We start from the raw sequence: 26572 nt of genomic DNA on the forward strand, positions 1-26572 counted from the left end.
TATAACTGTGCCGGTTGCGCGGAGGCGAATAAAAATACCCATTTTAAGGGAAAATGGGAGTTTTAAGCCTCTCCAAAATTAGAGATATATGCAAAAATTGTCCTAAGTGATGATTGTCCTCGTATATATATTGAGACTGGAAAGGTTCATTTTGTCAGTTAGTCCTTTATAATTTCAACTCTAAAACTCCTTTTCCGAAGTTAATCATTTATATAAAAAACTTTCTGGACGTTTTAAATTCGAAATTTGCCGACGAAAGTTACGAATTGTTTTGTACTAATTAATAGTGACGCAATGCGGAATGAATATTTCTGTAATTTGTAGTATACAAATTAGGCAATATATTTGGTATCAAAAGTCAAAATTTTAGCCAGAGATTCCAACAGTAGACCGGTTTCGCCCTTTTGGGGCTCATCAGTACTGTGTAGGAACTCTGGCTTTACTCGGAGATCTGCCGATATCAGTTAAACTAATAAACATTCAGAGTGCCCTATTTGGTTACACGCGATTCTCATAAACACTTAAATTTAAGTTATATCACGTAGAATGGATGAAACAGAAGTCTTATCAAAGGTAAAATAAAATGGTTAAGCCTAATAGGCGCAACTATAAAGTCCAGGGGGAGGCTGAAAAGATGGTAGTCACGTGACTTTGTGGAGAATTGCAGCGCCATCTATCCTAAGTAATACGAACTATTATTCATTTTAATTTGCTAATGGCGGTTTAAATTTTGATCGATTCGTCTAAATTATCTATTTATTATTCTAATTTAAAACATTTTGTATTAGAAAAGTGTAAGTTATTTAGCTGTCTGCAGTATCTGGAAGGAATAATTTTTTTCTTTAACGTTGCACTGCCAACTATGAATACGAGTTACAGAATCGAAGTTGGCTGTGAAAAGGTAGTCACGTGATTTTGTTTTCGCGTTTTAACAAGTTGGTTAAAACCAAATTTACTTCATAGTATCGCCCATTGAGTTGGGAATATTAATCTAGAGCTCCAATCAAAACGTCGGATTTCAGTATTTCGAGAAACAAGTTTTTAAAAATAAGAATACTGCCGTGTGCTCCCAAATGACGAGAAAACTTTATCATTCTACACGTGGCGCCGTCTATCTCTCAATGGTTCGTTCAAATAAGACGCGTTTTCCGGCAAAAATATTTTTATTTTCAAAAATAATAGATGGCGCTACGGATCATATGATAACGTTTTCTCGTCATTTTATAGCAGGCGGCACATTGGTAATTTTCAAAAACTTGTTTCGCGGGGAGCAGATTTGATTGGATCTCTAGATTAATATTCCCAACTCAATGGTATCGCCTATTCCCTTCTCTACTCTCGTCTAACCTTTTTGGTCTCGAATTATCCGGCCACCAAGTATAGTCGGGCACGCGATGACTCAAGTTGTTGCTCCAGAATTGTGGACGCTTTCACGCCAAAGGCATTCCGCTTCTCGTTTCACTATTTTATATTTAGGAAAGAAATAAACGCTCGGGGCTTTCCCGATTATTGATGAGAGACCGGAAACTAGCCACCGGAAGTGCTCCGAGTTCGACTAGAGTAGTGCCCGCGAGCTCGCCCTTATAGAGAAACCGCCATTAGAGAAAGCGCTACACTAAGAGTAGCGAGGGGCTTAGGCCGTGTTGGCAACTAATCAGTCAAGCTGTTTGATTAGCCAAAAGCCTGTTCCTCTTCTCTCATTACCCAGACACGCTATACGACGCGGGGAAAGATTTTAGCCTCGCCTTTGGAAACCCATTACGGGTGATTTTTAAAGGTTAATTGAACTTCTACCAATTTGGATGGTTGTCGTTTCTGGAGCAATTAAAGATACATAGATATTTATCGGATTCTTCAGTCGGTAATTTCAATTACGATTAAGGGTGGTTTTCAGAAGGGAAAGAACGACGCGACGGTTATCGTCGACGCCAACAATCACCGTTAGGCCTAATACAATATTTTTGCGTCGTCTTTAACCGTTGCCTACGTTATTTTAAAGGCCCGTGCACGTCTCCCGACAAGAGGGATGCATTTAAACAACGCGACGAGATTTTTCATTGCTTCTGATTCACGAAAGATGGCGCTCTGATCTGGAAATTATAAGGGGGTTTTTAAAATGATAGGATTAACCTTTTTCTTAGAGACAATTTTTTATATATTAAAACCATTTAAATTAATGACAAACGTGTTCTCACCTTCCGTTTCCTTAAATTCGGCAAATTATACTTCTTTAAAAAAGCTTTAAAAAATTATTGACCCGAAAATTCGTTATTATACACAGTTTGCACTTTGCAACGCCATATTTTTCAGTGGCTTTAAAGTAGAAACCTTGCCATTGCCTAGATACTAGAGAACCCAGTGGAAATAATTTTCGAACTAAAATGCCAGAAGTTAAGTTAATTACATCCACCTCCGGGACTATAGTGGCGTAGCCCTGTAATCCCAAGCGTCTGTGGGCAGATAATGTAGACGGCCTTGTGAGGACAACCACCAATCCCCCAACGGGTGGTTATCATACTTCCGTCACGGGTGTCCCGTCCCTATCAAGGTTCCCCTGTTGGGATGGCCTTGACACACATCTCAACCCTGATTAATCGCGTAGTGGTTAGATGTTGGCGTTCGATTAACTTTTATCTGTGGATAAAATAAGCTCGGCGATATTTAAATAATATTTATTTAAATAACCAATATTTGAATAATAATTGTAAAATGTTTAAATAATCGAAAGTGGATAAGCCTATTATTTAAACAAAACAAACAATTATTTAAATAAATACCATTTTAATTCAAATAAATGCTTGGTTGCGTAAATAACATAATTAAATAATTTAAAATTATATTCTTTTTACCAACTTTTGTTAAATAAATCGGAAATTTTGTGGACAATGAATAAACAATTCCGAGCACTAGGTTAGTGGACTGTACTGTCCTACCTACTCAAAAAAAAATAGAACCAGCTATGGACTGCAATGCAAAGAATGGCAAAGCACGCGAAACAGTAGCGGCGCTAAGGTTTTTTTACAGGTGGGCTAATTATTTTGTGGCCCCAAAGAATTTTGTGACCCTTAGCGGGAACCTTGGATTGACCATATTTCCAGGAAGCGAGAAGAGCAAGGTCGTTCTATGCGGCAAAGAATTCCTAGTAAAAGCACGGCTAACTTTTATGACGAACAGCGCGTCATCAAAGTTGGCCGTGGTAAAATAAACGCGTCTGTTTCGAATCTTACGCTAAGAATTATTCTGACTCAGAAAAAATCTTTTTGTCAGAACACCGTATGACAAACTAGACGCACCCCAATACCGTGCGGTAAATCTGGCTCGCGACTAACATACCGAAAAGAGAAGCTAAGCCTAATCACTAAGCATTTTAAACTGGTTGCATAGCAACGGAGAAACGAATAGGGGGATAATGGTGGAGAATAAAATATACGAAAAGTTAATTAGAACGAACTATGGACTGCAATGCAAAAAATGTCAATACACGCCATTATTTACTTTTCGACCTTTTCGCGTGTTTTCCGTTCTTAAAAGTGCCAGAAATTAATTGTATTTCAAGTTTTCCAATATACGACCCAGAAGAATTGTTTTCTCTAACCTGAAAAATGAAAAGAGAAGTTGACGAGTAACGGACACCCTGAGGTCATTTTGACCAAGAGTCTGCGAGGTGGGACCTAACTCACTATTAAAGTTTAGTGACTTAAAATCGGAACGGTAAAAATAATATATCGGCTAGAGGGGAGAGATTCTATCGTGGAAGCTTCTTTGTTTTCCTTCTCGCTGCTGACGATCGGTTAACTCCCCCCCCCCTCTCCCCCCCCCTCTTCCCCCCCTCTTCCCCCCTCGGACAGACTCATTGTTTTGTCTTTTAGGTCGCCAACTCATTTATTATTTTTGTTGGAACGACAGATTTCGAGGACAGTCCCAAACTTTACAAGTTTAAGAAAAAGTTGGTTAATTTTTTCATTCGCCTTTTATTTATTTTACAAATAATACAGCAACGGTAACTCTTGGAAACTCGAGATATATTATATTATAATATAATTATATTTAGGGACCCATAAGTCGATTTTATGGGGCCCCAAGATTGCCTCTCCAAGTTCAACCCCAGCTTGTGGCACTGGGTGAAAACTCGGAACAACTTCTTCCGCGTTGAATTTGCAAGTTCTCTAACTGCCGTTTTAAGGGGTTTTCCCACTGAGTTCTTCGGTTTACCCTTTCCATTAAAACTTGTTGAGGTTAACGGTAATAGTGAGTGTAGGGAGCTGTTAGCTCGCGCGGCATGAAGGGATTGAAACCTGATTTAGAGGCCTTAAAAGAAGCTTAACTTTTTATTATAATAATGATTATTATTAAGCTAATTAGTAGGGTTTCAAGCCAGGCCATTTACCGCCTGTAAAATTTTAAAAAGTTTGAAAAGAAAGCCCACTTTTGGAAAAAAAATATGAACCTACAACTTTAAAGATCCTAGCAGCGCCACGGATACAAACGGGAAAAAAATTAACACTATTTTTAAGCGACGCGACGTTTTTCGCAAGTTGTGTCAAGTTTCCTTTTAACAAAGCCTAAGTGCTGTAATGTTGACATTACACGTTTACTCAATTTTATCAGCGACGTTTTAAACTGATAAAGTCAGCGTCGTACTAGGCGAAAGTAGAATCTGGCTCGTAATAGGTGAGGAATGTAAACACCGTGTTATAGAAAGGCTCATTCCTGGACCGGCCATTGATTTTTTATCACCCGCTTATTAGAATGATATGGGCGATGAACGCCTTCTGTGGGAGAAACAAGTTGTCCAAAAATAAAATATAGGATGGCGCTTAAGTCGCCATCTACGTTCGGTTAACCGAACATTTGGCGAGACAAGGACAGTAATAATATTTTAGTTTAATTAATTTAATATTCATTAAGTTAAACTTCCCAGGGGCGGCGTTAGGAGTAGGCGAGACAGGCTATAGCTTACGTTTTTTTCACTTAAAGGGAATATAACCTCAGGTATTTGGTGTGGAACACCAACGTTTGTAGCTCTGGCCGCTTTTGCGTTTGCCTTTAGAAATTTTTGGCGCCACTGTACAGGGAAATTTGGAAAATTGAAGGGGTCTTCCATAAAGATTGTTTTGCAGGTTATATTCCCTTTAAGGGCTCACAAATCGACTTGAGGGGCCTTATGAACATAAAACTTTGCAAAATTTTATTTTTAAGTCAATACATAGGGGGCCCACAATTGAGAAAAATCTCGTGGCACACTAGAACAAACAGCCCCAGTGCCGAATTAAGGACTAGGCCTATGGGCCCCCAGCAACAGAAGACCCCTACCAAAGGCAAAAAAAAATTTGCACTGAAAAATCAGTGAACTTTTACTGTTTTTGCAGTTAAAATTTCACTCACTGATGAAATCAATGGATTTTTCACTGATTCGGTTTAAGAGCAAAACATATCAGGCTTGTTGCTTTATTATTTGGAAAATCATTATTCTCGGGACACGCGATTTTTGCGTTTTTACGGTTTCCTTACATAGGCCCCCACCAACTTATTGCCTAGGGCCCCACTTCCAGTAAATGTGGCACTGAAAATCCCTCTATACCCTGGGAAACAGTTTGTAGATATCGAAGGGTAGCTCTACTTTTGGTAATGGTGTCAACCGAAACGGAATAGACGAGTAAATAAAACCGCTTTCCATTTGAAATATTTTTAACGAACTTCCGAGGGAATTGTGGGTAGGAAAGGAGAACCTGATTGGCTATTACGGGAGTCTGCGCAGAACGTAAATTATACTACTTGTACACTTTTACAAAATGTTCCGGCGAAGTGGCGGTTCAGTGTTCCACATCTTAAACTAATTTATTTAAATATTGAGTGTTAATGATTAAAAAGGTTTCGAAAAAAGAAAAACGTAGTTTCTGGAGATGAACTTAACAACTAAAAAAAACATGGTATGATAATATTAAAATCTAAATTTAAAAATATTTTTCGGACAAGGCTTAATGCATCTTTCAATGTAGGTTTGCTTTGAAAGTGATTTTAAATGAAGATTTCAGTTTACCAAAAGGAAAGCTTTTACAACCTTTAAGGCAACACTTGGAACCACCCTGGAAACTCATTTAACAAAGCTAATTTAAACTAATTATATTTAATAATAGTAAAACGATAAGAGATCCTTCATGTATATCGTAATCCAAAAATAACAACATAAGCAGCCGACGTTCATAGACCAATAGCTTATAGTTGTAAAAATCAGCCGTAAGATGCCGCTACCATCACAAACATCACTGGATAACCCCCATTTTCTTCCCTCTGTTTCAAAATACCTTCCCCGTGAAAATTAAAGAAAAACTGGCAAACAATTTCTTTACTCGTCTATTTATGTAATCTGTCCCTTTATCATAGTATAATTCTCGCGCCATCTATGAGTCGCCAGATTAAAAAGAATATTTCCAGAGAAGGCTGTAGGAGGCGCTGCTGTCGCGTGGGCGTCCATCAGCGAGAAAGAGAGCGAGCGAGGGGCGTTCTCCCTTTCTGGCCATTCGTGACCTCCATCATTTAGGGCAATTCCGAAAAATGAGAGAACTCGAAATGGGTGTCACCATCAGGGGTCATCCTAGCTTTGACGGCGCTTGGTTTAGCGCGATAATGGCCGCCCCGTCGTTTCCGAGTGCAATAGGTCAGTACGGCTTCCTCCGATTTCTCTTTTCAGAATCTATTTTATCATTTCCATCCGAATTAGAGAACGCGGATACCGTGTCTAAGACTTGTCACGCCATGATCGCCATCTACCGCCATTCGTAATCACTTCCCAATTCGTTATATTTCCACCGGCCTGGCCCCTTTTCTGACCTTTATGACTAGCCTTTCTCGTAGTTGGGGTACACCCTCTCTAAAAGACCAACTCGAAACATTTTAGCCACGTTCACACTAGAGCCTAAAACCCAGTTTAGGTCGGTTTGTATGCCAGTTTTGACCGCCTACGATAATTCTTAGTTAACACGTGCGAAATCGCTTCACCCCGGTTCGCTTATAGGCAAGGCTTAACGCCATTTCAAATTATGACTAGAATTTTGAAAATATTAAAATATATCCCAAAATAATTAGTTAATCACGTTTACTAATACAGTAATATTATTTGACATTATTTAGAATTTTATCCCCATTATTTTTCGAAAATACGATCAATTTTACTTTTCCGCCTGGTCGTTTTGAAAGCGATTCTAAGCGAACCGACTTGGACGAGTTGCTTCCCGAACCAACACGAAGCGATTTCTCACGTTGGTTTTAAAAACCAGTTATCTAAACGAAGCGAATTTAGGGGTAAGTGTGAACGTAGCTTAAAAGACTAACTCGAAACATTTTGAGAAATCTATCGAGAATCGCTTTGGTTAATGGATTTTGTAGATGCAATATTTACCGTTTATTTTCGTCGTTTGCAATAATCCTATTGAACAAAATATTTCTATAAGGACACGCCGCTTTGTAGACGAAAATATATCTATATTTCTCTTTATTTACCGTTTTGTCGATCAATGGAAGAAGGTTCTAATAAAATTGCCCGCGAGGGAGATCACAACATTACCTGACCTACTTAAGCTACGGACGAAAACGGAAAATGGAGTCTGAAGATGAAAAGGGAGTGATGGAGGGAAAGTAAAAAAAACTCCCTACCTTGAGGAAAATTAATGGAAGTACCTTGATCGTATGAATAGTTTTTCCACTACGATCTCTCGCCAGCCATGTATCATGCCGGAATATACTCTTTCATTTTCATCTTGTTTGAACGAGGGACTACTAGCTAGGATTAATTTTTTTCCGAGCTATAAATTTGATCGACGATTTTTGGAGCTATAAATTTTGAAGGGGTAATTATGATTCTTTGTCATTACACTTCCCTGCTGAGATGGAGTTTTTTCCTAGTACCTCTAACAATGGAGAACTACGCCGGTCTAGATGATATTTGACAGTCTCCGAATACGGATAGTAGGTGTTATTAGCGTGCAGTGGCGTACCCAGGAAGGGGGATTTTGGGGGTTCAACCACGGATTAAACACTAAAGGATGTTCCACGGGCTAGATTCCTAAGGCAAAGTCCTCGTTAGCTAGGTGTTATTTTTGTTTTTCTTCTATCCAGGGGCACCGGATATGAGTTTCTAGCGCCATCTGTTATTTTTATACCGTGATTTTTAGAATTCGTCTGCTATTTTTTCGATACCATTATTTATTTAAAAGCACGTGGGTTTGTTTGCCAGTGGATAGAGCGGAGATTCAAATAAATTTCTGGTTTTTCGGACTCGCGCCACTAGGTGGCGACGTGACAGGGCATTTGTGTGTTTTTTCGCCCGTGGAACATCCTTTAGTGTTTAATCCATGGTTCAACTAGAGCATAGCGCCAATTTAATTTCGGTCGGCGGCGGCGTTTGGCGAAAAACATCCGCGGCGGCGAGCCAGCCAATTTCTAAAAAAAATTCTCGGCGGAGTTGATTTTTTTCGGCGGCGGCGGCGTGAGTGGGGAAAATGTCTCCCCCCCCCCCTTTAAAAAAATTCCAAAATGTTGTTGAAAGAAAAAAAGTTACATTGGAAAACTCAAATAATTTTGGCGGCGGGAACAAAATTTATCGGCGGCAGCGGTGCGGCGCCAGAGAAAATATCGGCGGCGGAGTTGGATTGGCGGCGCTGGGCTCTAGGTTCAAACCCCCCCCCTCCCCGAAAAAATTAAATACAGTTTAAAATGTTAGATTTTAGTTACAATTTACAACTAAGATTAGTATTTTCGGCGTTTTTAGAAATATTTTTGAACGACTTCGATTTTCCAACTCTCAAACCGACAGCTATATTCGTCACTGAATTTATGAAATCTATACTATGGAAGAATATCGGTCAACCATTTCTTTAAAATCTACTATATTTTAATATTTACCTTTGGTTTTTTCTTCCCTATTCCCCCCGAAAAATTCTGTCGTTTCGGTTTTGAAGAGGAGTCAAACCTGGACTGGCGTAAAATCACCGCGACGAAAAAGTTCCTTACGCAGTTTGAAATAAACCCACGAAGAACAAATTTACTGGATAGCTCCTTAAATTATAAATTTCTAAATATTTGAAGTTGCTCTTATCTTAGTCCACGTGTGAAACGCGCAAGCGAATAAAGTACTAAAAAACTTATAGGGGAACGGCCAAGCTTTAACCAGTTAGATAGCCCTATAGCTCATTAAAAACTAAAATTTATGGCGAAAACCGCTTAAAAAAATATTGAGTGGTTAATTTTTAATTAAATAAAGAAATTTCGGGAAATAAAAAAGCGCGCGTCCGCCGCGACACCTGGTGAGAAGTCGGTGAGACAGAAAAACAACGTAAAAGCGCGCGCTGCTGAAGACGCAAAAAATTTGTTTTGCACGCGCGGCGCTTTCCAGTTATAAGAGACTTCTTTTTGGGCCAAAAGCTATTTTTTCAAGACAAAAAAAGGTACGTGTTAGCTAGGAGCAACAAACACAACACCCCACACAAGGACAACGCAACCCGTCAAAAGTCGTGGATTTTCTTGTGTACATTTTTCATTGGCTAGACGCTTTAGCGCCTGCTGCCGTCGGAAGGGGAAAATTCGGAAATTTTAAAACGTTCAGCGTAAAGGCTCGTGACGCTCGTCCAATGAAATTCGTACACAACCCTTCGTTAGCATGTTTAAAGGCTAGCTGCGTTCTCCTTGTGTTTGTTGCTCCTAGGTGTTAGTATATTGAACGTCTAGTTAATCTTTTGATACGGAAATAAGGCCATATTTGGAAAAGCTTGGCCGTTCCCCTTTAAGATCACGACGTGCAGAAACACGTTTTATACTTTGAATTTTTTATTTTATTTTATGGGTATAATAATATATTTAGTATGAACAGTGCGAGATGCATTTTGCGAACGACCCCTTACAACCCTTTCCTTTCAACTTTTAAGCTCCTCTATATATTAAGCTTTAATTTAATGTCAGTTTTCGTTTACTATTCTTAGCTTGCTCGTGGGCGTGGCCTGTGTTCGTTGACATGGTAACACGTTTAAGTCAGCCATGACATTAAAGACGCGTTCACACTAGACATTTTGGAAACGTTTTTGAAACGGTATCGAAAGATCAATTCGTAAAATTTTGGTGTCGAATGCATTTACCGAAAATATTCAGTTTGATCTTTCGAAACCGGTTTAAAACGATTCCAAAGTGGTCAGGTGATAATTTCGCAGGATCGGGTTGCGTTTTGCCTCGTGATCTGTTACGTGAAGTAATGGCGGCTGTTTTAAGGCGGGGCTTAGCTACCAAGCATCCAATAGGCGAAACTATAATTCTATAAAATAAATTTGGTCTTAACCAGCTTGTTAAAATGGGAAAACAAAATCAGGTGACTACCATTTCACAGCCAACTTCGATTCGCTAACTCGTGTACATAGTTGGCCGTGCGACGGTAAAGAAAAAATATTCCTTCCAGATACTGCAGACGGTTATTTAACTTTTCTAGGGCGGAGTGATTAGCACTTTCGCCTCGCAGCAAGAGGAGCCGGGTTCGATCCCCGCTTTTGGCACTGGTTGAAAACTCGCAACAACTCCTTCCGCATTGAGTTTGCAAGTTCTCTCCCCACTGGCTTATGGGGTTTTACCCTGAGTTCTTTGGTTTCCCCTTCCATAAAAACTTGTGGAGGTTAACGGCAATAGTGAGTGTAGGAAGCTGTTGGCACGCGTGGCATGAAGGGGTTTCCACCATCCTCCTACGCAATGTAACCCGGCCACCTGAGTTAATGCCTTTTAAAGTCGCTTGATGACTTAGGCCTAAGGTGGTGCCTTGGTATTAGCCTAGCTGATTATTATTATTATTATTTCAAAATGTTTTAAATAATAATTAGATAATTTAGATGAATCGATCAAAATTTAAACCGCCATTAGCAAAATAAAATTAACAATAGTTCGTATTTCTTAGGATAGATGGCGCTGCAGCTCTCCACCAAGTCACGTGACTACCATCCTTTCAGCCCCCACTGGACTTTATAGTTTCGCCTATTTTATTTTTATTGTTCGCGTCAGTTTCTCGGGAAAGATAGTGACCTATTTATTAGATGAAAGAACTATATTACTTTTCGGGAGGCGTTTTTATCACTTCTTCGCGGACATCCAATAGGCCTTTTTGTTTTCAAAGAAAGAGAGGGTTTTCGGCCGTATACGTAACGCAGTTTCCTCGATTTCATTGAGAGTGTTTCGAGTCTGGATATGACGCGCTTTGATTGGTTAAAAGCCCGCCCGCGATGACACCTGTCATCCGCCGTTTTCGTCCGTTATTTTTGTTACATTCCCCCCCGGAGTCTTCGACCAGGGTGGCGCGCCTAGACTTTTACGCGGGTGGCGCTGCTTTTTTGTACGAGCCTCCTTAAACGCCTTTAATGGCACGGTTCGCGGAGCCCAAATGTTATTTCGCCTTCCCCACCTCGACTCGCTATCTCCTTTGGTATTTTTGTAGCGCCGGCGTTTTGTGGCCGGAAATTGGTACGCAATTTCGCGAAGAAGGAGCCGAGCTGGTGAAGCGTCGTCTGTCCCGGTCCCGGGCCCGGGGCCCATTTTGCGGCTTCACCGTTCTTTAATTTCCGAGAAGTTTACCCGGGGAAGAAAATTAGTATCGGCCTTTCTACTCCTCTTTCTGACTAGCCACGGTCACACTAGACTAGAGCTTAAACCCCAACTTAGGTCGTTTGAAATTCAAACTTTGAATGCCAGTTTTGACCAATGAAGTGGAATAAATAGAGATCCAAATCCAGTGGCGGACTGGGTCTAATATTTTGGGCTGCCAGAAGACCAAGGGCCCCAGCTTTAACAACTATAACGCTATCATGTTTGAGGGGCCCACTTCATGAACGGTCCGTGGGGCCCACCTGCCATCGGGCAGGTTCACTCTATGGCCAGTCCGCCACTGTCCAAATCCGATTTCCAGGACCTTCTGTTTCGCGGGACAGTATTTGTTGAGTTGGAGAGTAAAGGCTGGTTTACACTAAGGCAAAACCGCCGTGACGGCGGGCGCTAACTTTTGAAATCCTCGTTAAGCCTATTAAAAAACTTGCGTTCACGCCCGCCGTCACGACGGTTTTGCGCTAGTGAAAACCAACCCTAGGCCTAGTAAATGAACTTAATCAAATCATGTTGGCGTCATCTATCGTGTTATTGGAAAAATAAACCTTAATATATTTTGCAAGTGCGTATAGAAACAGATGGCGCCAACACGATTGGATAAAGTTGAAACTTAAGCCCAATTCTCCGACTCGAATAAAACGTGTCCCGCGATTCCCAGATTTGTTTGGATCTCTATTGGTTTTGACCGCCGACGATAATTCTTGGTTCACACGTGCGAAATCGCTACACCACTGTTCGCTTATAGGCAAGGCTTAACGTCATTTTATATTATGACCAGAACTTTGAAAATACTAAAATTTTTCCTAAAACAATTAGTTTTACTATACATACCAGTAATATTATTTGATATTACTTAGAATTTAATTCCTATAATTTTGGAAAATACGAGCAATTTAACTTCCCCGCCTTGTCGTTTTGAAAGCGATTCTAAGCGAGCCGACTTGGACGAGTTGCTTCCCGAACCAACACGAAGCGATTTTAGGGGTAAGTGTGAACCTGGCTTCTGAGTCTCTTCGTTCTGCCGGCCTCTGCGCCAATCTCCATGCCTGCGCTATCTAGAAAAGTTTCTAAAAAGCTGATTGCGCCATCAGCTTTAGCGCCTGGATTGTGCCCGAGGCTGACTCCTATTTTCATGAGGTTTACCTACTTTTTAATTTCGCAGACAACTTCTGCGGATTTTCATTTTATATATTGAGTAAGACCAGGAGTTTATCGTTTAATTATTTCGTGAGAAGTATCCGTTTAGGACATTAAAATGAAACGTCTAGCTTCGCGAAAGTCAAAAGACGCAAATTTACCAAAACAAATCCCGTATGTGTACAACCATAAGTGTATAATATCGAAACATAAGTGTGACACTTCCTATTCCTCACATGCAAAAAATTTACTGAGAGCTATTCACAAGATAAACATTACTGGCTTCGTCACCGTATTGCATACGCTTGCTAACGCGTCACACGTAGCCTCTGACAGCGCCTCGCTAGTGGGAGATTTTCTTCTTGTGGTGACGTCACTTCGCTACTAGCTCTCAGTAAAATATTCGCCAAAGTGACAAACTTATGGAACAATATTATAGACTTATGGTACAACGCATCACTGCTCAAAATTTAACCTGTGTATTTCTTAATTTAAAATATAAAAATTATACTGCATAGCGATATATAATAGTATAAATCAAGTAAGCTAATACCCAATTAGGCACCACCATAGTTTTAAATCAATGTAAAGCCAATTATCAGTGGCTGGGTTACAACGCGTAGGAGGGTGGTGGCAAGCCCTTCGTGCCACGAGAACCAACAGCTCCAAACACTTACTATTGCCGTTAACCTCAACAAGTTTTTATGGAAGGGGAAACCAAAGAGCTCGTGGCAAAACCACTTTACTCAGTGGGGTGAGAACTTGTAAACTTGACGCGGAAGAAGTTGTTCCGAGTTTTCATCCCGTGCCACAAGCTGGGTTCGAACCCGTCTCCTCGTGCTGCGAGGCGATAGTACTAACCACTTTACCGATATGTAATAGTTTTTAGGAAATCAGTATTAAGATATGAATACATCTTTTGTAAGAGAGGTATTATATTTCTATTTTTATTATCATTATTCCTGGGGTTGAGTTCTATTCCGAAAAGGCTCCAGCCATGTAATTCCACAACCAAATGGTGCGGATTTTTTTCATGTATTGATTAAGATGGCTTTATATTTTGTACATGTACACAACACTAATACCATTGTATCACTGTAACGGGACATAGCCAAGAAGTAATTTTTTATTCTAGAGTTTTCTTTTACGCTACGTCGGCTGAAATAAATTGCATCTTTTATTAAAAAATCCCCGAGAGTCCTTTTATCGTAGCGCAGTCACTCGGAACTGGCTTCCTGGCTCGGCCAGAGCAGCTTCTAGCCTAGCTCAATTTAAAGGGATTTTAAGAAAGCATTTGTCAATTTAATCTAAATTGTTATTTTCTTGATTATGTACTCGCAGTTGAATTGCTTTATGCCCTAGCTCGTCAAGAAACCGTTATGGAGGTCGGACTTTTTCCTTTTTGACAGAAGTTGCGTTTTTGTTTGGTTTCGTTTCTTCCACTGTTCGTTTTGTTTTTGGACGTTCAGTTAAAGGGGATCTTGTTTCCCCTCTAATATGGGGGAATGGAAAATCAATTTGACCAGAATTTTGTGGTATTATAACTTACTAAGCTATGTTTAATCCATTTCCTATCCTTTATTGTAACAATTTGGCATATCCACTCCAATTTCGGAATTTAAGTCTTTGCGTAAAACGGATTAAAGGCCGACTACATATTTATTCGGTTTACTCTGTTTCTCACTGGTAGTTGGCTGCTTGCATAGCATATGTGTCTTGCAGCGAGCCAGCTTCCAGCGAAAGGCAGAGTAAACCGAATAACTATGTAGTCGGCCTTTAAATGTCTTCAAAATCATTTGAAAAATTCGGACCGTCACACGATTTTGACATAAATAACTGCCTTCCAAAACCTAGCCTAGAAATACTAGTAACGAATTTCAAATTTCGCCATTTTTCTTTTATTGTCAAGGTTTCTACGCGTGTTATATTAATCCTTTTTAGAAATATCTATTGCGTAAATTTAAAAAAGATCAATAAATATTTAATGTAGATTACTATTTTTAAGTTACATTATAGCATATTTTTAGTATTATGCTCCTAAACAATTATCAAATTGCACTTTTATGGTAACCTCGGCATTAAATGTTCTATATTTACCCTGGAGTCGTCAAACGGAATTACTTTAGGTATGCCCACTTGTAGTACTAAAAATAAAATATTACAACTGTTTTTTAATCTTATCTATGTTTATTAACTATCACTTTGAAATATAACGCAATAGACGGTATTTTCCCAAATTATATAACGCGCGGGTATACTTAGAAATTTGACCGTAAACAGGCCAAATTCGAAATTCCCGCCGCCGATTTACCGGAAATTCTGTTTATAGATTGATTTACAATTTATAACGGGCAAAGACGACTTTAAAGGGGTAAAATTCATCCGAGGTAACGTGGTGATGACGTTATTTGTTAGTAGATGGCTCTCTGATAGCAACAAGACGTCATAATTTTGATTTTCAACGATTGGTTGAAAGTTTCTAGTTTTAGTGGAGAACGGTTTTGACGATATTTAAAATACAAAATTCTGTTCCCTGATTGGATATTTTAAAATCGTTTTATAGTGCCATCTATGGCGGAGAGTGTTAACTACTGTTGAAATTAATTGTTAATTTAAATTACAAAAATTATATATTTTCAATAAGAATTGAAAGTACTATAATTTAGTAATTAATTAATAACTTTTTAAAAAAGTTTATTTTTCATAAACTTTATAGTGTCGCCATCTACCTCAAACATGATTAAATAGGAAGGTATCTCGGGTGGATTTCGCCCCTTTTTGAATATTTCCCTGTAGGCAATATGTGAATGCGTCAATTATATTTCCGCCAAATGTACTAGATATTTGGCCTTTCAGCCGGTGAGTTCGGTGTATACGAAAATTTGGTGTGAAGAAAAATCTCACGTTTTTAAAAGCTCACATGGCTTGAACACACACATTTTACATTTATATCATGTAATAACTCGGAAAGGCTAGTGCAATAAAAGACTGCATACCATTGATATGAAGGTATAGTCAGTTGCAGGCTAAGAAAGACAAAATATATAGTACAGTCGGCGCAAGGATACCTCAGACCATTTCCGGCCAGTCGACCGCGCGTAATTTAAATTTGACCACTTTACGGTCAATTTCAAATTTCGTGAGTTTCATAGTTTTTTCGCGCCATCTAGGAACCGAAATTGGAATCTATTTTTTAATTTCATGTTGTCATGAGTTTAATTACTGAATGCAGCTAAAGAAGGTTCGATAATTGAAGCTCCAAATATTTTAAATAGCCCAAGAGGTTACTATAAAAAGCATGATAAAGGTTCATTGTTAACAAGTAAAGAGAAAAACATAATTTTAAACGTCTATAGCTCATTAAGACAACGTTACCCCCCAGAAAGCGTGGTAACTATTTTAAAAGAAACTGCCGATTTAACTGGTAAGACGTAAAAATAAATTTACAAAAATAAATAATTATACATACTATTTTAAATTTAAGAATTATAGGAATGCCTTATGAAATTAAAAAATAAAGATTCCAATTTCGGTCTCTAGATGGCGCTAAAAGACGTCAAAAAGAGCAAAATTCGAATTTGACCGTAAAATGGCCAAATTCAAATTTCGCGCGGTGGAATGACCGGAAACGATCTGAGGCATCCTTGCGCCAATTGTACTATATATTTTGTCTTTCTTAGCCTGCAACTCACTATAGTTCGTGAAGTAAATGAACACACAAATGTTGCAGAGATTGAAGCTCAATAGGCGAAACTATAAAGTCCAGGCCCGGGGGGCTAAGAAGAGGCGTGGTAGTCACGTGACTTTGTGGAGAACTGCAGCGCCATATATCCTAACAAATACGAACTATTATTCATTTTATGTTGATAATGGTGGTTTAAATTTTGATCGATTATCAATTTAAAACACTTTGTAAAAGAAAGTGTAAGTGAATTAGCTGTCTGCAGTATTTGGAAGGAATAATTTTATTCTTTAACGGCCAACTATGAACACGAGTTACCGAATCTAAGTTGGCTGTGAAAAGGTAGTCACGTGATTTTGTTTTCCCATTTTAACAAATTGGTTAAGACCAAATTTACTTTATAGTTTCGCCTATTCGCTACGAAAGGAATCATGCTCGACAACGAAAGCGACCACAAACGTGTACCCAGATATCAATGTCAAATTATGCTATTTTCACCTATCTCAGTCAATAACGCCAAATTAGTAAAAATCTAAACAATATTTTAAAATATTTGAGCGTCGTTTCAAGCCATGTGAGGTTTTAAAAAAAAAGATAATGAATTTTATTGATGAGATTTTTTCTATTTTCCTATCACCGAACTTTCCTTACAGAGAATTCCTCAGTGGCGGCGCCAGGAATTTTCGCGACGGTAGGCAAACCAAATAAATGGGCCCCCGACCCGGGACCCCCCTTTTCTCAACGAAATACTTCAATAAAATAAAGTAGTGATGTACATGACGAACAAAAAAGTTCTAACAACAGTAAAACGTGTCCAAATATAACAGAACTGGTTTTATTTACTAGGAGATACCTAAAATATTTCTAAATACATTATCGACATTGGTTTCATTGTTATTTATAAATAATTTTATCCCTTGGGACAATTTTGAGACCCTTTCTAGATCAATTTGGGGCCCCTTGTAGGGTGATTTTGGGCCCCCTCAAAAGTTTAAGGTAGGCAGTGGCCTACCTGGCCTAGCCCCTAGCGCCGCCACTGGAATTCCTTACACCGAACCGAAGTTTGTTTACACCGAACTTACCTAGATCCCAAAACATTTATAGGTAGTAATACATCCAAGAGTAAATTATTTATATTTAAATTGAGATATTTTCTGTGGAAGCTATGGCAATTAGTCCATTCACTTCACTTTAGAATAGCAGCCAACACGTGAAATTCTCAATAAAAGCAGATCAGCGAGTCCCCAAGGAGTAATAGAACTGAGAGCGTAGAATGGAAAGCTAGGTTTTATTTAGTCCTGGTCTCTTGGTTTTCAAGCGGTGCCGAAAATAAGACCACATTTTAGGGCGTAAAAGTTATATAAAAGTTTGAAAAAGGTAAAATTTTACCTTTATATCATATAAAATTTATCATTTACTTCGACCAGGACGCACACGTGTGCAAAGGCTTGTCTCTTTTGTGAAAGCATGGTGAAAGTGAAACGCAAAATCTATTTTACAAGTCGGATTGAAGTTGGCTTAGTTGGTTGGTTACCAGTTGAATTGGCAACCCTGTTACCGCCCGACTGAAAATATTTCAGATCAGTGACTACGTCATGGGAGAAGCAAAAGGAGAGCGGCGTTTATTGAGACGACTATTGCTGGAATATCGTATGCTCTGTAGTCGCTTTCTCATTTACAGTGTGCTTAGCAGACGAAAATCCATTAGTTCATGAACTTTCCACGTTGACCGCTACGTGGCTCTTTGTAAAATAAAATAGCGAATTGGAATTGCTGCGCGCACTGAACACGTAAATCATTATCATATCAGTCGAATGCTACAAAGTGGACAAACAAGATGTTTTATGTCCACCGTTTTTAGTTTGCAGGATAATAGTTTATTTAACTTATCTATATCGTTCGATTTAGTATCAGCAGGGCCACCAAGAGCGGGCCCGGGCCCAGGAAAAATATTAAGTTCTGGCCCCAATAGAGCCGTTATACATTTCGTTTATCCGAAATCGGGCCCCCGAGGCTGCAAGGGGCCCGGTAATTTGGACCGGCCTCCCCCCTCCCCCTTTTCTTGTCGGGCTTCAGTATCGTATCTCGAGCTATTTAAATAGTTAGGTTTCGCCCATTTCCGGACTTCAGGATACCTTAACCTTTTTGAGGGGGTCGGATCCTCTGTCCTTGCAAAGTCCACTAGAGCATTCTTATCGAACGTGTCTTCGTTACATTAAACCGAATGACCCTGGCATTGGATGGGAGCTACGGGTCAGAAATGACCTTTAAACCACTTACTTTTATAGCAGTAAGGAAAAGGACCGTCCCATTTCCGAAGTCTTCGTTCCGCCCATGGCGCCGAACCTGTTTATAGCTTTCAATATCTAAATGCCTTCCTGCGGCGAAGATGTCTAGATATCCAATATTGGATATCGAAGAAACGACAGTCGGACAACACTTAAGTTTGGATAGAAAAAGAGGCGTGCGAGTTGTAATGCGTTTTGTTCTATTTCGTGCCATGTTTTTCGTTTTATTTCCGCTTTATTCTCGGTTATAAAATCATTACGGATCTTGTATTCTTTTTTCTTCCTACTTTTTGCCATCTTTATTTCTTCTTGTTTTTCTCCGTCGCGCAAATATTTCCGCCGGCTTTTAAAGACGTTTTATGGCGGCTCTCCAACTTGATTTTCTCACTCTCCCAAATCTTTAATAGTCAGTGGTTAAAAAAAGTCATCCTTTTTACTTTTTATTTTTATGTTTACCTGTTCGAATTCATGAGGACCCGTTTCAATTGTTTTCAATAAAAACTTCATAATGTAACAAAATATACAGGTTGTTTCAATGGGTTATGCAAAAATTTGAAGGAGTTGTAGGGGGTGAGTTGAGAAGTATGCCGGTTTTTTTCCCATTTTCCTACGATGAGTTAAAAGAGTGCCAGAGAGCTTCAAAGTGTGTGGCCTATTAGCCAATGGAAGTAGGCTGCGACAAGCGCAAAACCAAGAAGCAGGAAAACGCGAACATTAAGGTTTGGGTTCGTGTGATAGATAAAAAATGACTTTGTAAACAAATCGAGGTAACCAGCGTAAAAAAGTAAACTTAAACAGTATTTAAAGTCCCTGCTGCTTGGTTTTGCGCTTGTTGTTTACCGTCTAATGATGTAATATTTAAAGATTTCACTGCGCCGGGATATTCATATTTTCTTGATGTTCTTGTTTTAGAAACTGCACTATTTCTTCTGAAACGTTTTTTTGAAAATCAACGGGGACTTGGAATTATACGTATTTCAAACGAATAACATAGAGAAATGGATACTACCCCCGATCAAGTTTATTACATACTTCTGATCAAATTAATTTAATTTATAGTTAAATTTATGGTTGTTTATTAATTATTGTTATTATGATTTGAGATTATTAGATTGATAACTATTACTTAGTGGATTTAAAATATTTTATTTGGACATTTCAGCCTATAAGCTTCGAGCTTCGAAGATATAGCACCATCTGCCTTAATATCCGTGAACTAAATATGTTAAGAAATAGCAGACAACTTTGAATTTAAATGTTTTTCTGTTGTAACTTTAAGCTGTTGTGCATAGAGCTCGGTGGAACAGATAAATTAAACGCTAAAATTTCAATTATTCATAAAAATTTCGATTAACTGTTTATTTATGAATATTATTCGCGGTTATAACACCAATTAGTATGCCAAAAATAAGTTTTTATTCGGATAATTTTCGGCTACATGGATAAAAACCAATAAAACGGATACTTCTTATCCACACGCCGAGCTCTAGTTGTGCAGAGATAATTTTATTTTATTTTCATATATTCAATTCAAAAATTGGTCGGTAGGCGGCGGTACTTGTGACCAAAATTCAAACTACGCACGAAGCTTATGGTCTTTACTCGTTCACGAGGTTAACGGTAATAGTGAGTGTAGGGAGCTGTTGGCTCGCGTGGCATGAGTGCTTGCCTACGCATTGTAACCCGGCTACCTGAATTAAAGGCTTCAAAAGTCGCTTGATGACTTAGGCCTAGGGTGGTGCCTTGGGTATTAGCCTAGCTGATTATTATTATTATTAATATCTTCAAACACAATAAGTATTGTTTTTCAACGCGTGAACAATTCGAGTAAACACCTTTGGAGGGTGGTAACATTCAAATTAAACGATGAATATTTTCAATGTTAACGTTTGAGGACATAGCTCGAGTCGCGAATGGATCTTATAATAGTAACCGATTTCGCCACTTTAACCTCCTTTCATTTGGCAAAAGCTCCCGTCGCAGACTGTTACCTGGCAGCGTCCTTTGAGATAACTATCGAGTTGCAGCGGGGAATTCCGCTTTCGATTTCCTTTTGGAACGTTCCTCGCTATGATCTATTTATAAGAGAGCGTAATTCCGTTTCTTTTTTTCGCCGTCGCCAGGAGGCGCTCTTAATAATTGAGGCCTCTTTTAAGCCTTCATAAAATAATCTGGCACCGAAGACGATTTTTTGGGCGAGCTGGCTGCGGTAGCGGAGAGATAATATTAAAATAGCCATTGGCCATGAAAACGTCTTCGGCGCAGACGATCGTTGTAATCCGAGGTACGCGGGCCTTGGCCCACCAGAACAAAGATTAACGGCTCACGTTTTTACGCTTGTTCTTTCGCTGAAAGACAAAAAGAGCCTTAATGACTGCGCCGGAAACGCCAGAGAAGTGCGCCGCTCTACCTAATGACCATCGCGCCGGAATGTTTCGAGCCTGCTTCGTAACCAGAAATGAAGTGCTTTTACAAAACACCGTCACCCCCCCCCCCCCCCTGCCCGCACGATTTCCCCTCATCTAACCCTTCACGAAAATCAAGAAATGTATCCTGAAAGGAAACTATTTCTTCGTTTACTTCATTTTCAAATTTGGCCTATTTTCTTTTGTCTATTTCCGCCTGTGGAAGTAGTCCAACAGAATTTGTTTCGCGTCAAAACGTGGGCGTAGCCAAGGCCGAAATTCGCCTTCACCCATTTTGGAAATTTAGCCCCCATGTTATTACAGTCAGGCCACAATCTCCTTTTAAACATGAGTAGAACTCGAAACCGTACTTTTTTCTTGGTTAAAGTTTTAAAATAAATCATTGTATACTGCGACAAAAACCATATCTTAATGTTGTGTTAATATTCTATTTATAATATTGGAACATTTAAAAAAATACTCAATTCACGTAGGTGACCTTAGCTATTATAGCTAAATACAAAAAAATCGACATTCTAGCTGGTTAGTTTGTAAATACCGAAATGGTATTGTTTTTGCCAGACGCACGATAATTATCGTGCAGGTCGATATTTTTAAATACATTTTTGGGTCATACGATAATTTCAACGGCGTATTTTTCGATAATTCCGCCTCCAAGTACTATAACATTTTAATTTGACAGAAAATCAATTAAAACTGCAACTTTTTAATGAGTTTTGGTTTAGTCAAGATTTTTCGAAAAGGCTAAACTTGATTTAAGCTGTATTAAAAAACCTTTTTCGTAAACATAAATTAGACCAAGTTTAATGTCAATATTCCCACAATATTTTTGCCTCTGCAATCGATAATTTTTTGCCCATTGTACGATAATTTGATTTTCAAGATTTGGCAACACTGATCAGGTGCTAAGGAAATAAACTTCCTACTTATAGAAAACGTTTATACACATAATTTAAAACTCGGTCGGTAAGCGACGATAATTTTGACCAAAATTTAAACTACGCACAAAGGCTATACGCGACCGAAACGAGTCTAGATGGCGTAACGGCGCTATAGCTTCTTCGAGGTAACGCCTATGATCTAGCGTCTGCGGGGTCTGCTACAGACAAATTAAAAAGTCATAACAACATTTTTTCTTAAATGAACTTATCAAAATATAGGCAAACGATGCCAAAATATATTAAAATGCAAGTATAATTGTTTATTATAGTCAAATTTACGAATAACAATGAGGAAAAACTAATAGCGTCTGCTTTAGCCGTTACCTATCTAGGTTTCAATGGCTAATCAAAAGCACGGCCAACTTTGATCTCTCGCGCATCACTCGCGCTACAGCGGCCATCTCATTCGTTGACGTTTCTGTGTTAACCTATGAGCAAAAGATGTGTATGACGTCAGCGCCCCTAGCGGATTATTATTTTTAGAATAGCTTTTACATTGAAGTCAATATAACAACCGAGCGTGTCGCTGACCTCCTACACATTATAGTACAGTTTATAAAGGGAAATCCTTGCTCGCGGAATTTCGACGAATGTGTTGGCCGCTGTAGCGCGAACAGCGCGTGATCAAAGTTGGCCGTGTCAAAAAGAGTGTAGCGATCATTGAGTTGGGAATAAATAGAGGTACAACTAAATCTGGCAGCCGCGGGACCAATTTCGTTCCATTAGGAGACTTTATCGTTCTACCGTGGCGGCATCTGTCTCTAGTGGTGGCAACTACATTGCAATTGAATTTTTTCGCGAATCTGATGCGAAATTGAAATGTATGATTTCTCGTAACAAACAAACCTTTGAAGTTGTTTAAAAATAATTTTATTCTGTCAACACGATCCTTTTTAACTCAAGTTACGGTGAGTTAGCTAATAATTATTTATTTTTAGCCATATGACTTTACAAAATATAGATGGCGCTACCGCCTAATTATAAAGATGAATTTCGTACAGTCTTATCAGAACAGGTCCCGCGTAACCATGGCAACCGAAATCGCAATTGTAATTCTAGCAGTATTATTCCCAATTCAATGGTAGCGATAGTTTTTTACAAAATGGAGGCGCCCACTTTTTGGCGCGAATTAAAGCAAGAACGCGTTACGAGATAATTCGCGACGTAAACCCATTTAGATCAATTATTCTGCTGCCTACTCTTTAAAGATTTCAAAAGAGGTGATGAATAATAGTGTATTTTCTTTTATCTTTTCGCAGGAAAGAGCTTGTGGTACGCATAATAGACAACGAGAGTTACGAGAAAGACGCCTTATTTTACATAGAATTGAGTGATCCAATTTTGGAAGAAGGTAACGAAGAAGGTAGCGCCATCTTGCGCGGATGATTTTAACAACCGTCAACGTGCTATTTCAGATCTCTTGAAAGAATTTCCTCAGTATTATAATAGCCGGCGTCCTTCGATGATGGCCTTGGGTGTCCACGATACAATGCCCCTGGTGGTCAAGAAAAGCATCGACGAAATGACCGAAAACGAAAAGATAGCTTTGCTGGGTAAACCGCGTCTCGGGGAACAGATTAAGTGCCAGGTTCACATCAAGGAAAGCAAAGAGTTCAAGGTAACGCCATTTTACCAGTAGGTGGTTTTTATTCGCCTGTTCTCGGGGTAAGATTTACCCTGTCCCGAATTTTGTTCGCTTGTTCCAGAGCTCAAATGTTACACTTTTTACTCCTCCTCGAAAGGAGGTGTAGAGGGAGTAAATCAGTAATATAGCTTATACTGAAAATTCGTCTGCTTAAATTTCGTTTCACGAAAACATGACGGGTTTTGAACATCTTGTGGCAAGCTTTTCATAACGAAAATCCAGTTGTTAAATGCTATTTAATGCCTTTAAAAGTTGCTTGATGACTTAGGCCTAAGGTGGTGTCTTGGGTATTGGCCTAGCTGATTATTATTATTATTATTAAATAAATAAGAAAAATGAGTCGTATATTGATGACCTCACCACCGGTCGCCATCTTAAAAACTAAACAAATAAATAACCTTTAATCTTTAACTACTCCCTTCTTACTCCAACTCATTTTTTTCGTCAAGATAGAATTGGAGTAAAATGATGTCATAGGGCTACACTTTTTAACCTGCTCAAAAAACCCAGAACAGGCGAAAAAAAACCACCTATAGTTTCTCTTACACACCCACACATATTGACAGCCTCCTGTATTTATTTCGGCTACCGGGCTGTTTCAATGTCGACCTCGCCCCGAAAGGAAACTGACCATAAAGAACCCCTTCCACACCAGACTCGTAAATTATTTTATCCCGCTAATCGCGATTTGTGACCGCGACAAATGCCGTTGTATTGGCCGTTAAACGCGCGGGGATCGTCACGCCAAAACTAAGCCAATTAAATAATCGTGAACCGTCGATCGTAAAAGACGATTATCGTATTACCGGCATCTCGCGATTAACGCTTTGGCATTTCAACACCAAACGGAGCACTGCAGCCGTCAGCTTTAGATTATTTGTCGCGATCCTCAACTTCGCTAACACCCAAATGAATACTTGAGCATCCCCAACCCGACCGACCCAAAATAAAATAGATTGCTCAACTACCAATTAATATCATATAACATCGGTTACCTGTATTTTTAATAAATATTCATAATTTAAAAAATAACAAAATAAAGCCAATTTCGGTATATTTACTAATTTCAAGAGTGGGAGTTAAAAATTATGATTTTTAGTATCAAGGCATTGGCGCCCCCCAAACAAATTTGAGCGCCCCGAGTTTTGGCGGCTGGTTACGGGCCTGACACTTTGTTCGCCAATTTTTTAATGGAAGCTACTCTGTGGGGTATTTGGGATCTTTAAGGTTCAGATAATCATGGGCACCCGCAGGGGAGGGTATCTTCCCATTGCGCCGAATTCCATTCGACCAAATTCCATCAATGTTTTTGATGAAATTAGCCCAAAGGCGGGTTTTGTATTTTTCTAATCGACCGACGCAATATTCACAATTGAGCGACCGCAAAAAAAAATAGTTTTTCTTTCTACTCCTTTTGATTTTTTATGGAAGCGTTTTATTATATTTTTAAGTCTGTTAGGTTAGGTTAGGTTAGGTTAGGTAACACTGCATGCTGTTCTGACTGATGCTGAAACGGATAAAACCGAATCCTAAACCCGGAGAAGTGCGGGTTTTTCGGTCTAATGGGATTGTCCCATTCGACCGAAAAAGCCGCACTTTGGCGGATTTAGGATTCGGTCGAATGGGATTCGGCGCAATGGAACAGATTCCAGGGGAGTCCCTAGCGCCGCCGCCGATCCAACACCCCCCTTTTGAAAATTAAAAAAAAAAAATCCAAAATCTTTTTGAAGGAAAACAAAAAAGGTTACTTAAAAAATCTCCAAAAAAATTCGGGTGCGGGATCAAAATTTATCGGCGGCGGCGTCGGCGCCAGATAAAATAACGGCGGCAGCGGCGGTGTTGGATCGGCGGCGGCGCTAGGTGCTATTCTAATACAGTTGATGTTGCGTCGACACTCTCCGTAAAAGCCTTTAGCCCAAATTGAAAACCAGGCTTTAGGCCTAATACAATTGTTACGTCGACACTCGCCGTTGAAACGCTTTTAGCCTAGCGAAAATCAAACGTTAGGCCTAATACAATTGTTGTGACGGCAACGCTCGTCGAAATTTTGGCGAGGTTTGTTCCATTTGAAAACTATCTTTTAATTTTAACGTAGGCAGTGCTTTTCTGCCTTTGAATCCTTCACTGTCTAAAGCCACCTGGAAATTCCAAAATAAACCGAAATAGCCACAAATGAAACGGAAATCTTGTATACCAAAGGAAAAAAAATAAATCGTGAAATATATAAGAGATCGTTAGGGCTTTTCCCAAAATATTCCGCGCAGTCAAAGAAGTCGTAAATATTCAAAGTAAACGGGACTTTTTATTTTATTTTATTTTATTAAATAAATTCGGAACGGCGGGGTAGAGGGCGCGCATCTCGTTTATGGGTGGATAGTCAAGGCCATGTTGGTCGGAATAAAATACCAAATATAAATAGTAATCACGATAATCTCGGGATTATTTCTGCACCAGCGTTGCCATACGTACTATAATTATGGTACAAATACCATAATTTTGCATCATAATATAAATGGTACTATTAGTTTGAGAGCGTACTATATAGTACCAAAATGTACCATATTTACAACCTATTGTCCTATAATGGTACTATTTTGATATTTACTTTATTTCTACTACTAAAATAATAAGAATTTATTATTAACGATACATAAGATCGTCGCCTGAAAGCCAAAACCACGTAACTTTTTACTAATTATAAGTATAGTTAAAGTTACGTAGTTTTTGCTTTCAGCGACGAAATTTTTAAGTCCACGTTCAAGTGCTGCCAGATAACTCGATTGTCGATAGTATAGAAATCAGAATTTCTAATCGTTCTAGTTATTTAT

At 39.0% G+C, this 26572-nt stretch overlaps 1 protein-coding gene across 1 annotated transcript in view; it reads left to right on the forward strand.

Moving 5' to 3' along the window:
* LOC149935003 (sodium/calcium exchanger 3-like) overlaps positions 1-26572 on the forward strand; it is a 157912-nt gene that overhangs the window by 97801 nt on the left and 33539 nt on the right. Inside the window, exons 7-8 of the mRNA XM_090154720.1 lie at positions 23359-23450; positions 23515-23717. Of these exons, the coding sequence (XP_090010846.1) occupies positions 23359-23450; positions 23515-23717 (295 nt within the window). The remainder of the gene's footprint in view (positions 1-23358; positions 23451-23514; positions 23718-26572) is intronic.

This window comes from Leiobunum rupestre, chromosome 7 (assembly GCF_980474605.1).
Source record: "Leiobunum rupestre chromosome 7, qqLeiRupe1.1.hap1, whole genome shotgun sequence".
Classification (NCBI taxonomy): domain Eukaryota; kingdom Metazoa; phylum Arthropoda; class Arachnida; order Opiliones; family Sclerosomatidae; genus Leiobunum; species Leiobunum rupestre.